Source organism: Protopterus annectens, chromosome 10.part0 (genome assembly GCF_019279795.1).
Source record: "Protopterus annectens isolate FY-2018-M chromosome 10.part0, PAN1.0, whole genome shotgun sequence".
In the NCBI taxonomy this organism is placed as follows: Eukaryota; Metazoa; Chordata; order Ceratodontiformes; family Protopteridae; genus Protopterus; species Protopterus annectens.
The window spans coordinates 1,082,883,054-1,082,897,384 of record NC_056744.1 but is presented as its reverse complement, the minus strand read 5'-3'; the positions used below and the strand labels follow the sequence as shown (position 1 = coordinate 1,082,897,384).

At 43.4% G+C, this 14,331-nt stretch overlaps 1 protein-coding gene across 1 annotated transcript in view; it reads left to right on the top strand.

Annotated features, from left to right (window-relative positions):
- STIL (STIL centriolar assembly protein) overlaps nt 1–14,331 on the top strand; it is a 1,728,658-nt gene that overhangs the window by 680,691 nt on the left and 1,033,636 nt on the right. Inside the window, exon 10 of the mRNA XM_044085829.1 lies at nt 11,360–11,469. Within this exon, the coding sequence (XP_043941764.1) occupies nt 11,360–11,469 (110 nt within the window). The remainder of the gene's footprint in view (nt 1–11,359; nt 11,470–14,331) is intronic.

Here is a 14,331-nt window from a genome sequence, read left to right as displayed (position 1 = left end):
AAGGTGCTAATGTATGGTCACTGCCCCCCCTCCCCAAGAGTAAAACTGTGTTTACAAGACAATGTACTCAGAAGTACACAGGACAGCAGTTTCACTCTAGTTTGTCCTCCATTTAAAGTTGGTGTAGGTGAGAGCCTTCGCTAGATTAGGACCTGCTACCTGGAACCATCTGCTTACAGACAGAATCTAGAAACCATTAACAGCTTCAAAGATGTACTTGAAGAGCCTCTTTACTGAATCTACCTAAAACTGCTGCCATGACAGCGGTTAGGTAACTTGCCATCCCATGTGATGAATAATAGAATACATTTAATAAACTTTTACTTTTGTCATTCTCTTAATTTTGCATCTTATACAAAAATATTTCATATGTATATAGGAATTTTATATATGTTTGCACTATATTTATACACATCTTGGCTTACATTTTGTATACATTTTTTTTCAATGTTCTTTGAATAATATACTCAGTCTTACTACGTTCTAAATTTGCTATATACTCATTTTTATATAATATTGTTAATTGAAAGACAACAATGTTGCTCTTTGAGCTCGAGTCTTGGCTGAGAGTTCCACTTATTCAGTGAACCAATGGTAAACAAATAAATAAATCTTTCTGCCTCAGAAGGAATCCATATGCAATCTGTATTGGTGGAAATGGAAATTTTTTATTATTTGGAAATCTGCTCAAGATCTTGACCTCTTTTCTGCTCCTACTCCAGATATGCTGTATTTCTTAGTTTACATGTTCAGTTCAGGCATCAGCTTCTCTACAATAAAATTGCAGTTAGCAGTCATTTAAACTTGATCAGGAAGCTTATTCTCTGGCTTCTCATAAACTTTGCAGGGCTTTTCCTCAAAGGGGTTTCTACTCCAGCTCCCAGTTAGGAAACTGATGCCTCTTTGAGACCTCAGTTTTGTGCTGGAAACTTTGGCAAAATCTCCATTTGATCCAGTATTCTTTCCATGGTTTAATTTTTTTTCTTTTGGAAAACACCGTTTCTGGTAACCATCTCTTCTGCCAGGAGAATCGTCTTCATTGCTTTTAGTCTTTCGCAAAGACAGTCTCTCTTCATATCAATCCTTCATTTCTTCCCAGAGCAGCTCATTAGGTAAACATGAATCAGATTATTAGCATCATAGGTTAGTAGTAAGATAGCTGCCCTTCTGGGGGACTTTAAGCTAAGCCATCAAATTGAACTCTGTACCTTGTGTCTGTGAGGTAAACCCCTTAGCCATTGTGCCAACTCCCACAGTCCCTTCACTCACCGGTGGTTTTTCCAAATCATTATAATGAGTGCAAATATATCCTGCATACTCTGGATTTGCGTAGGCAGCTTAGACTTTTACCTTCATAGAGCAAAATCTTTCAGTAAAGATTAACAAAAGCTCTTTGGAAATGTCACTTGTAACACTGAGTGCTGACGCACCAAAAAAAAAAAAAAAAAAAAAAAAAAGGTAGAAAATGCAGGAAACTAGTGACTCTCTAACATCACTCTTCTCTCAAACTCCACCTGATGTGGTGGGGGGAGCAAGCTGCCCATACATAAAAGGAATATTCTAACCAGATCTGTTGCCACATCAGCAGCCTTCTTTAGAAATTCCTTAATTTGATATTTGTGCATCAGCTTCATAGTCTGTATTGCATACCTTTATTAAGCTCTACAAATCAAACACTATATCAAGTGCTAGGGCTTCCTTTAGAGCCGATGTCTTCAGGGGTCTCCTGTCATGATGCTACTCAGGTGTTTTTTTTTTTTTTTTAAGCTTGGGTTTCTGACCTATAAGTTTGGACGAACAGAATAAATAGGGTACAGTAGTTATGTACTTAAAATAATGCGGGATCCTTTGATTCATATGTGTCCAATACAACACTCCCTCCCTCCTTTCCCCTTGCCAGTTGTCACCTTGCATGACTTGGAGGATGTTTCTTCTTTAATCTTTCATTGCATTTCCTTTTTCACTTTTTTGCACTAAATTCAATCTGAGGCATCTTCACATACCAGGGCATGATGGGTAAATTCTTAAAGGAGCCTGAGGCTGGAGCACTGGTTTTACCGGATCCTACAAGCAACTTGAAAACCCAGAAGTTGTATCGAACAGGCAAGTCTTGCATTGAAACATCAGTGCAGTTGCTTATTTGAGTCATAAAATGAATGCATTCTGGTCTTACCAGTGTTTCTGGTCTAGCAAAAACTCAGGTTTTCTTTTTGTGTTCTGTCTTTTAACTTTACTTTTCAAAAAGTTTCTTCTTGGAAAGCCTCATGTTCAGCCAGTCTTAAAACTGCAGAAATGAAGTAATCAACTCTTCTGAATGGCTACTTAAAGCTGCCTGTATCTTCATGTCTCATCATTTACCTTCTGTATTTCATGCAGTGTCCCAATTATTTTAAACACCTGAGGACATTTTTTTCCATTATGTATTATTGGAAGGAAGTTCATTTACTAAAGCTCCAACTTGAATTGCTTCTTGATGAAACATCTGCAGGGGTCTTCCCAGCCAAAGCCCCCCCCCCCCTTTGGTTAGTTTTCCAAACTTCTTCCTTAATAGCGTTCAGGGAATGTAATTACTAGCCAATAGCCAAATTTTACCAAAACTTGATAACTTTTTCAGCTGATGTTGTTAATCTTCATTTCATTCATCACTGATAGGTTTGATGTTCGTGTTTCACTGTTGCAGTCATTACACTTGAGTTATCCTGCTGGCAGGCTACCCGCAGTCGACCTGAATTCCAAAGTCCTGGTCCGGCGTCGGTTGCTGTCGCCTCTTCCCTGATGTCAGTGCGCCAGGGGTATAAAAGATGCAGCCGGCGCCATTTTCTTCTGTCTTTCTTGCCGCGCGGTGCCCGAAGCAAAAGCAGTTAACAAGTGCCGGTTGGCCGACTCCTGAGATTTTCGAAATTGAATTTCAGATCCGAAGTCTTCTATAAAGCTAAGTACCCCGTTGGGGAAACCTTTTTCTTGCTCCAGACCGATGTCAGAAAAAGTTAACAATTGTATTTCTTGTGGGAAGCAAATACCTCATAAAGATTTTCATTCTTACTGTATTCCTTGCCTAGGCCCTGACCACGACGTTGCTAGTTGTCTGTTTTGTGCTAGATTTTACCAACGCACTATTAAGCATTGGTACGATTTTGCTTTTCATTACTTTGGCCGAAGGTTTAACTATATAATGCCGTTGGAACAGCTGACGACCGGAGTTCATAAAAAGCGCAAGGAAAAAGAAAAGGACAGGCATCCGAGGTCCAAAACCGACGACGCCTCTTCTAGGCCAGTTGCCGGTTCTCAGTGTGGCGCTTTCGCAGCCCCTGACACCCGCTACCTCAGAGCCACAGGCCGCCGCCGACTCCCACATGGAGACAACTAGGCCTCTGAATACTCAAGGTATTGGGCCTTCGGAAACTATTCCCTCAGATGGGTTTGGAGCCGCTGAGCAGGCATCGGCTTCTGAGGGTGTTTTCAGACCTACACAGTTTTATATCAAGCCATCTTTTGCATCCAAGACAAAGACTAAAACAGTTTTAAAGACAAGGAAACAAGTACAGCATTCTCCAGGACAGACTTCCATGCCTAAGAAACAGATGCTCAAAATGGCTGAAGACCTAATTACTTTGATCAGGGGTTCCCATCCCCCTCCTGATGAGGCCTAGGCAAGACACTGAATATGATTCCTCTGATCAGGTTTCCATTTCCTCCGATTCCTCTTCAGAACAGGGATACTCTATTCCTCCCTATGAGGATTCTGATGCTGAAGAATCTATTCCTTCAGCTTCTCCTCCTGAGGATTACTCCTTTGGGGAAACCCTGCATACCATGAGGGAGCATTTCCACTGGGAGAGCCAAGATTACTCAGATTCTAAGAAAAGGCTCAGAAACTTTCTTTTACTACCTCAGCACAGACCTCTTGCTATTCCACTTGTTCTAGACATTATAGATTATGTATTTTCAGAGTCCGGCCTGCCTCCCGACTCTTTACCTCCTGCACCTGTTAAGCCAGACAGATACTACAGGGTTCAAGATTCTCATAAATTTCTATATAAAAACCCTGCTGCTGACCCAGAAACTATTTCTCAGGGTCCCAAAGGGGTCAAGGCCGCTACTGCAAAAAACCCTGTCCCCTCAAATAGAGATTCTAGGGCACTGGACAGATGGGGGGAAAAAGTTTACACTTCTGCTACCTTGGCTGTAAGGGCTTTAAATTGTCAGTTTCATATGCTTAAATATCAGCAATACTTAATGTCTCTGCTAAAACAGAAAATGTTGACAAATTCTGAATGTTCTGAGAACAAGGAAATGCAGGATTTATTGCATGCAGCTGAACAAGTGGGAAAACATACTTTGCAATGTGGTTATGATTCACTTGGAGGCCTCTTGCAGGGCCGCTGTAACAGGTTCTGTCATTAGAAGGCATGCTTGGTTAAAGGAACAAACTCGGCCTTATCATGTTAAAGCAAAATTATTGGATGCTCCATTACAGCATGATACTTTGGTGTTAAGGCAGAAGAGGTGTTGAAGAAAATGGAGGATAAAGCTAAATCTATGCAGACAGTAAAGGATTTCTTACAGGTACAGCCACCCAGATTTAACAGGAACTGGCCTTCTAAGAATTGGTCATTTCCCGTGTCAGACAGGCCACAAAGAGGCAGATACAGACACCCTAGAGGCAGACAACAGCCCCAGGGCTCATACAGGCCCAAACAAGGGGGTGCTTCTACCTCCAAAAATGAAGAAGACAATTCACAGCCATATAGGAAACAGTCCCAATGACTTCCCTCTCCCAAAGCCAAGCATTTATCTTTTGGCAGCACCCCTAGGGGGAAAGCTAGCACTTTTTTCACAAAATTGGCACATGATCACCCAGGACAAATGGGTCTTAAATATAGTCTCTCAGGCCTACAGGTTCCACTTTCACACCCTTCCAAAGGCAAAAGGTATGCCAGACCTGCCACACAATCAATGGGCAGAGGCACAAAAACAAGTTTCATCTCTCATGGACATGAGGGCTATTCAGCCAGTGCCACAACAAGAGCAGAGACAAGGATTTTACTCAAGACATTTCTTAGTACCAAGAAAGGACAAAGCATGGAGACCAATTCTGGACCTGTCTATTCTAAATACTTTTCTGGACGTTCCGAAATTCAAAATGTTAATTCTGCAGCAGCTTCTGCCCATGCTGGGCAAGAAGGCTTGGTGTGTAACTTTGGACCTCAAGGAGGCATACCTGCATGTCCCAATCAGACAATCTTGCAGAAGATACTTCAGATTCATAGCTGGCTCAATGCACTACCAATTCTTTGCACTGCCCTTTGCCTTATCTACTGCACCCAGGGTCTTCACAAAATGCCTGGCACCAGTAATTGCATTTTGCAGACAAAGTGGAATTCAAATATATCCCTACTTGGACGACTGCCTCATTCAAGCAGAGAACAAGGACATTCTGTTACAGCATCTGACGTTTGTAAAGAGATTTCTAACAGGCCTAGGGTACACAGTCAACAAAAATAAATCAAAACTAGTACCCTCTCAAGAGATAATATTCCTGGGTGCAAGCTTAAATACAACTGCCCAGATGTCTTCTCATGCCAGACAAACAAAGACAACTGACTACCTATTTCATCCTGTTGGCAACAAAGGCCCAGTTATCTGCAAGAAAATTTCTGCAGGCTTTGGGCTTCATGGCATCCTGCATTCTACTAATTCCATACGCAAGACTGCATATGAGGAAACTTCAATGGTACCAAAAAAGTGTTTGGACTCAACATTGCCAAAGCCTGGAAACAATAATTACCCTCATTCCCTGCCTGCAACAGGAGTTTCGATGGTGGGCGACGGCTTGTCACCAGAACAAGGGACAGCCATTCACCTTACCCCCCAGCCAGGCAGACATTAAGAACAGATGCATCAGATTACGCCTGGGTGGGGCCCACATGGCAGGAAGGTGTATTCAAGGCACATGGTCTGCAAACCAAAGGCATCTACGTATCAATCAAAAAGAGATGCTGGCTGTTCAGAATGCCCTGACAGCCTTCAAGGACCTACTTCATCCGGGACAACTACTGATAATGACAGACAACACCACAGTCATGTGGTATATAAACAAGCAGGGAGGCACTCATTCTTACCCCCTTTGCAGACTAGCCATGACTTTGTGGGACACAGCATTGACTTACCAAGTACATCTGCAGGCACAATTCCTGCCAGGAAAGATAAATACTTTGGCAGACGAACTAAGCAGAAACCTCATGGATCCCCACGAGTGGAAATTGGATCCACAAGTCTTCAGCATGATAAGGGAATGGGGATGCCTGGAGATGGATCTATTTGCCTTTCCTCACAACTACCAACTAAAAAGATTCTGCACAAGGACTTATCACAGACAAGCTGGAAAAGCTTAGCAGTATATGCCTTTCCTCCACTACCTCTCCTCCCCAAGGTACTCCTAAAGGTCAGACAAGAGAAGCCAAAGATGATGTTGATTGCCCCAGACTGGCCCCGCCAGTACTGGTATCCAATCCTAAGGAACTTAGTCAATGCCCGGCTTGACCCTTGCCACAAATACCTCATCTACTATCCCAACAAAACAATCAGATCCTGCACAGCCAGCTAAAGACCTTAAATGTGGTAGCATGGTGGATAATGTAGTCATACAAAACACGCCTCTCGCTAAAGCTGTAATGGATGTCATTTTGGAGGTCAGAAGGCCTAGTACCAGAAAATCTTACGCTGGAAAATGGAAGAGATTCTGTGCTTGGAACCAGGCATAAGGAATTGACACAGCTATACCAAATATTCCTCAGATTTTGCAATATTTAACTGAGATGCTGGGCAAAGGCCTATCCTTTTCATCAATTAAAATTCATGCCTCTGCAATTTCGGCTCATTACAATACAGAGTTACCAATCTTTTCTCATCCTTTATTAAGGCAGTACCTCAGAGGAGCCAAAACCTTAAGGCCTCCAAGGAGATCACCAATATCTGCATGGGACCTCAATTATGTCTTGGAAAAACTCACCTTGCCTCCTTTTGAGCCAGCCACTACTGCTGATATAAAATTTTTATCTTGGAAAACAGCTCTGCTCCTAGCAATAACCTCTGCAAGACTAGTCTCAGAGCTACAGGCACTCATGGCTGTGGAACCTTTTATCCAGACAGGGTTTCTCTGAGGACAAACCCGACATTTATGCCTAAGGTAATGTCCAGTGTGGCTCTTAACCAAGCTATTCATCTGCCTACTTTTTATCCAAACCTACAGAATAAAGGGGAGAGAATTCTGAACTCTTTCGATATGCACAGATAGCTATGCTTCTACTTGAACAGAATCAAAGCTTTCAGAAAGACAGAGCAACTACTAGTCGCATATGCTGCAGGATCACAAGGAAAGGCTATCTCAAAGCAGACTATTTCTAAGTGGATAGGCCACTGCATTTGTTTCTGCTATTCACAACTTGGCAAGCCAGTGCCAAAGGGCATCAGGCCACATTCAACCAGAGCAGCAGCCACTTCAGCAGCCTTCCTCAGGGGAGTACCAACCAAAAACATTTTAGAGTCTGCTTCCTGGAGTTCAGTGCACACCTTTACAAAGCACCATCATTTACCACTCTACTCTAAATCCAGGGCAGGCTTTGCCACTGCAGTCTTGCAGGGCCTCTTAGCAGCTCCTAATGCTATATTAGCTCCAGCCTCCCAACCATAGCTTTGGGATTCAATCCAAGTGTAATGACTGCAACAGTGAAACACGAAGAACATAGTACAGTTGTGTACACTTACCATAAATGTAGATGTTCGAGTGTATTCACAGTTGCAGTCCAGGTTACCCACCCACCATCCCCCATATCTTTGCTGGAACTTATTTGCACTTCTCTACTCTATGCAACCTATGTGGTGTATTTGCTTGTAGTTTGTTATAACATATTTTGGTGCATACTTGTTTTATTGGCATATTTTTTAGCCTACCCTTTTGGGGGCACCTGACATCTGGGGCAAGAAAAACTGAAGAAAATGGCGTTGGCTGCATTTTTATACCCCTGGTGCACTGACGTCAGGGAAGAGGCGACAGCAACCGACGCCGGACCTAGACTTTGGAATTCAGGCCGACTAAGGGTAGCCTGCCAGCAGGATAACCCAAGTGTAATGAATGCAACAGTGAATACACTCGAACGTCTACATTTATGGTAAGTGTACACAACTGTACTTTCTCCTGCCTCACGAGTGGTCCCTCAGCTCCAACTTAGCAGCAAAAATCTTCAGCCGTTGGGGCCAGCCTTGCTGTAGCCTATTCGCCTCCCTGTCAAAACTACAAATGCAGCAACTACTTTGCCCTAATTCCCCTGCAGGGGGAGACCCCGAGGGACGCAGTTATCCATGATAGGCCCACAGGACTTCTTTATGCTTATCCTCCCATTCCTCTAGTTCTGAAGAAAGCTCTTTGGTTGAAAAGCAAAATGATCCTCATAGCACCATTTTGGCCTCGACAGGTATGATTCCCTTTTCTCTAGCCTCATCTTCTTTGCAGACCGTGGACCTTGGCTCCAACACCAGATCTGATTTCTCACCCTCAAGGGTTGAGCCACCCGAACTTGTCCATTCTCAATCTCTGAGCTTGGCTTCTCCACTTCCAGTGATTGCCAGGCATTGTAATCAGATATTATTCTAGCTTCGCATAAACCATCCATCAGAAATCTTTATGCTGACAAATGGAAAAGATTTTCGATTTGGTTTAGATAGAACTAGATCCTTTTTCTGCACCCATTTCTGCTGTACTCCAGTACCTATCTAACTTCTTCGAGGAGGGCACCGCAGCATCAATTATTCGTATTCATTTAGCTGCCATTTCGAATTTTCATAATGGATTTGGTGACTCCTTTTTAATCTCTCGTCTGAGCAAAACCTTTTTGAAAGGAATCTGTCATTCAAGACCTCCAGTTAAGCAGAACACTGGAGTCTCACACTTGTCTTGCAGTCTTTGACACAGCCCCCCTTCGAGCCAGCAGCCACGTGTGACATCAAGTGTCTATCCTGGAAATCTCTTTTTCTGGTGGCCATTACTGGCATGCATTTCTGAGCTCCAAGCTCTTTGTACCAAGTGTCCTTATTTGAATTTCCACAAGGACAGAGTATCACTACAGACCAAACCTTCCTTCCTGCCCAAAGTAATTTCCAAGCTCTCCATTAATCAGACTTTTGATTTGCCTGTGTTTTTTTTCCTAATTTTTCCAGCAAGGGAGAGTATTGTGTACATATACTGGATGTTCACAGACAATTGAGATTTTACTTAGAACAAAAACAATCAGGAAATCAGACCAGTTATTTATTTTTCTGAGCCAAAAATGGGAAAGTCTGTCTCTAAAGTGACTCTATCCAAATGGCTGAGACTGTATAATTTTAATTTATAACCAAGAAAGGAAATCTCTTCCTCCAAACATCAGGGCTCACTCCACCAGATCAATGGAAACTTCTGTGGCGTTCCACTCCAGAGCTTCAGTGGACGACATATGTGCAGCAGCTATGTGGGCTTCCCCCCATACCTTTATCACTCATTACAAGTTGGATCTGATCTCTAGGAGAAGGGGTGTCCTTTGGTTCAATGGTGATCAGGAATGTTCTTCCATAGGGCCACCCATGGATATAAGATAGCTGGGGACTCTGTCCCATCGGTGATGAATGGAATGAAGATTAACAATATCAGAAAAAGAAGTTATGTCTTACCATAACATTCCATCTGTGGTGTTGATCTTATCATGCCTCCCTCCTCCTAGAGGCTCCTGGGGGATATTTGGGTCCACTTCCTGGACTAGGGTTTTTGCTCTGAGACGGCCTCTGCTTTACTTAAGGCAAACATGATCTGAGGTAATAGGGAGAAGGGGATTGTGGGTAAATCTTAGCTTGAGAGTTTTTGGCTGGCACGAGCTTTGATACAAGGCCAACTTGGTTCCGAGGGCTCAGAACCGAACCCATCAGTGATGAATAGGTGAAGATCAACAACACAGAATGTTATGGTAAGACGTAACTTCTTTTTATTTATTTATTTTTTTTGTTAAAAGGTTCTCAAGTTTTCGTGGTGGAAAAAATGTAATCAACATGTTTGGCAGCTGTGATCTTGGAAGCCTTGGGACACTTCTCCTTTTTATTTAAGAATTGAATGTTGCAGTGGCATAACTTCCATCCTTTGAACCGGAAAGCATTTTGCTTCTGAAATATGTAGAGGACTGTTTGTTATCTATGTCAGCACAGAGAATTACAGGTCTACAAGCATTTGTGCTTAAGGAGACTCAGACTTCAAGAAAGCATAAAGAAAAGATGGGACAAAGAAATAGAAACGTTTGCCCCGAATCAAACTATTCAGCTGCTGTTTTTGTAATATTAGGCTACAGAGCATAGTCAAATAATAATTTCAGCTAATGGCTGTACACAGAGTATTGATATTACAAGGAGAGAGCAAAGGGCTTGAGGCAAAATAACCAGCACTGAAGTGCAAGGGGAGCAAGGTAGACCAGTATCTAAAACTGATCTTGTACAAATGACTAGGAAATTGTATTGCTCACTGTTATGATCACAATTGTAAGAGCAGGTCAATAGCCATTCTACAAAGGAACCACTACCATGGCTGTCTCTTAGCACTATGCAGTTGAGTCTCTTTCTGGACCCCCATTCACACCTTCAGGCACCACAGGCTAGCAGGATATGTTTTGCTGCAGCCATACTGCAAGTTATATGTGTACTGTCTGTTTTTAGTTCTATGGCCAGTATTGCACAAGTTAGCAAACTACTTTAACACTTTTTCCAAGCATAGTGAGTGGTACTTAATCAGTGAGCTTTATGATGAACATAGTACAGTTATTATGTTAGCATGCAGTAATAGTAGCTGTCTGAATAGTAGGATCACTGTTGCAGTACTGCTTTTCCTGTTCCTATCCTATAGGAAGGATACCCTATTCAGACCAAGGAAATGTTGGCATGGGATATTGGAACTTCCTTTGCTGTGTATATCTCTTGTACCTCTTTGAGAACATGCACTAACTTAGCTGTAACCTAGTTCACCCACCAGGCCAGTGGCCATGCTTGGTGTCTTTTTGATTGAAGAAGACATAAGCTGTTGTCTCTTCTAGCGCATCTCCTGCTTCTGATGTTGACATGGTAAGGAGATCAGCTTTGTTCTAGTATTGTCCGAAGCTCAAACTGGGAGCATGTATGTCTACTCATGTCTTACTCCTAAACATTATGATTATTGTTGCTGTGAATCTAATGTTAAGATGAGTATACTCATATAAGTACAGTTTTTTTCAATACTCCTGTCTCTTATGCAGTGTGACTTGTTTTGTATTCATAAGTTTTTTCATTCATTCTAAATATTTCATTCTAGAATGTTGAACCTTCTGATAGTCATCCACTAAAATTTCATCTGTGTGTACAACATGGTAATCCTGAAGCACATCTTTTTAAGGAAGTGGTAACGAGTTTGTCAGCAACAAGGTGAACAAGTTCTCTTTTTGCATTCTGAGTAGTAACTGTAGCTAATTTTCTGTACTGCTGAGCTTCAACTGCCAAGTGATGTTTATGTGGATAATTTTTTGTAAGCAGGGCTAATAGTTAAGGCAATGGTTCTTTTCAGCGGTGTTAAGGAATACCAGAGTTATACACAAATAACATAAGATCTGATGTTGCCTGTTCAGTCTTCATCAAACCTGTAGGGTTCCTACCTCAGAACCGACTCAGCTGTCAGCAAGCTAAGGATTTCAACCTAGAGCTCCTCCCACCCTACCCATACTGCCTCTCTCCTTTTAGACACCTCATATCTCTTTTGCCACGCATCATGGAGCACTTTGATCAGGTTAGAGCTCCTGCTTGGGTGTTTTTAGCATTTTATTTGTTCTTGCCAATCATAAGTGGCTTTTGGCCAATCTTCTTTTTCTACCTACCCTTCTTACTATTTTTTTGTCTTTAAAAAAAGGAGTTATTTTTTTTTCTGTAGTTTTGTAGCAGTTTCTGCCACGTGATTACCACTTTCCTCTCTCTCTCTGTCTTTTCTTCTTTTCCTTACTCTGTCAGGGAAGTCTGACAGGCCTGTTGGCCTTCTTGTGGGCACAAGATCCCTGTATCTGATGCCCACAAAGAGTGCGTTTATTGTTTGGGTCCTGCCAACCTTCAGGTGGCTTGTTCTGTCTGCAGGGCCTTTCTCCCCTGTGCCCTTGCAGATAGAAGAAATAAAAACTGGTCCTTAGAGGCCTTATCCACCTCCTTTTCCAGCTGTTGCTTTTGACTCATGGGCTCAAACCCCCGCTACAAACCTAAGGAGGCCAGGGATCATAAGAAATGGTCCCCAGAGCCTCCTAAAAAGGCCCTGAGACGTTTGGAGCAGAGTTCCTTGGCTCGGGTATCTGTTTCTTCCTCTCTGCCCCATGCCCCAGCCCCTCCTTCAGGGCCGGAGCTTATGGTACCAAGTGTCTCCTAGGGATGCTTCCTCCAGGCATCACTCCAGGCCTTCCTCTATTTTCTCTTCCATCAGGTCCTCTCGGAGCCTGTCGGAGAATGAGGTGGACAGATTGATGAAGTTTCTCCATATGCAGCTTTATTTATTTATTTAATGTTTGTTTACCGGGAAAGTCCAACTGAGTCAGGAACCCATTTTCAGCAGAGGCTTAGGGAGAAAAGCTCCAAATGATACATGAAGGTTAAGAGAATTTACACAAACAAGATAAAAAACGGGTATTGAAGCACACATTAATACGATTATTGTTAATAGTATAATAGATCCAGATGGGGGTCATCCCAGCTCCGTCCCCTATGGGTTCTGTGAGCAGAGCTTCTCTCTGTAGAATAGTTTCTCCTTCTCTGATCTGGTCTACTGTTTTAAAGCTCCTGGATCCATCAGTCCCTGGGGCTGGTTCGCCAGGTTCAATAGTATTTACCTCTTCGAGCTCGACTGCTTCCCTGACTTCCTCTGTTCCGAAGCCTCAATGTAGTGTCTGTGGGGGGTGGGGTGGGGGGTGAATTTGACTCCAAAGTTCTCGGAGCTGTAATTTTTCCCTCGGTGCCTTGACGTTCGACAGCTCTGAGCCGACTCCTTCCTCAGAGCAGAGGACTATTGGTGACCTCATGCAGTCTGTTCCTGATCCCTCAGGACAGGGGAGGCTTTAGTTTTGGATCCACCCCTTAACTTCCTGAGCTCTACACTGGAGACCTCTCTTCTACCACCGGGACAGCTGGCTCCTCAGGACCTCCAGACTCTGCCACTTGAGGAATCCCAGACTACTTCCGACACCTCCTCAGAGCACCCCACCAAGGAGGTGCCCTGGAAGAAAAGGTGCAAAAGGAAGCACCTAGATTCTCCAGAGGAATCTCTCATGACAGACACTGGCTTTGATGAAGGGGAGGGGTCCCCTAGGCCTCCACTCGACATCTCCTTTGGAGGCATTTTAAAAATTCTTCACCAGAGAGGTAGATGGTCAGCCCCAAACCCCACCCCAGATGAGTCAGTGTTCTTGGAGGCCTTTAGGACTAGCCATCTACATCCTGGGTGTCCCCTCCCCTGCAGATCCCCTCGTGGACCTGGTGTCTGCAAGGGCATAGAAGGAACCAGACACCACAGAACCTATTACTAAAAGAGAAGATAAAATTCTTAGTGCTTCCCAGGGTAGACCCCACTGGACGAAGGTCATTCCACTAGGTACCATGGTGGTTGTGGCGGCCAAGAAAGAGCTTGCCCAGGAAAGCTCTCCTGTCTACCCCCTTAACAGGGAGTCTAGGGCTATGGACAGATTTGGAAAAAGGGTCTACACTACTTTCACTTTTGCTCTTAGAGGGTTGAATTACTTTTCCCACTTTACGAGGTCTACGCTTCTTCCTCTTTTCCCCTTAGAGCTTTGAATTATCTTTCCCACTTTATGAGGCTACAGAGGGACTTGCTTAAGGAACAGTTTAGTTCTAGCTCCAGCCCCGAGTCCATGACAGCAGAGGAACTGACATTAATTTACATCCTGTATAGCCATTGTGCGGTCCATTTCCAACACGTCCACGAGGTTGATCTCTCACACAGTTGAAGGCACCTTTAGAGCGGCTGGTTCAGGGATTGCCATTCAGCACCATGCCTGGCTGCAGCTGTATGATTTTGCGGAACCCTTAAAGGTGTCATTTGTGAATGCCCCCCTTGGTTCCTCCCTCTTTGGACCGACTATTCGAGAGACACTGTCCCGCAGTAAGAAAGACAGAAAGCAAGACAGAAAGCGCCTGTTTGCCATCGGAATCTTCTTCTCTATCCCGCAAAGGTCCTTCTCCAGGAATCAGAGTGGGGGAAAGAAGTTGTGGTTCAGAAAATCCCAGGGCCCTTTTCAGGAT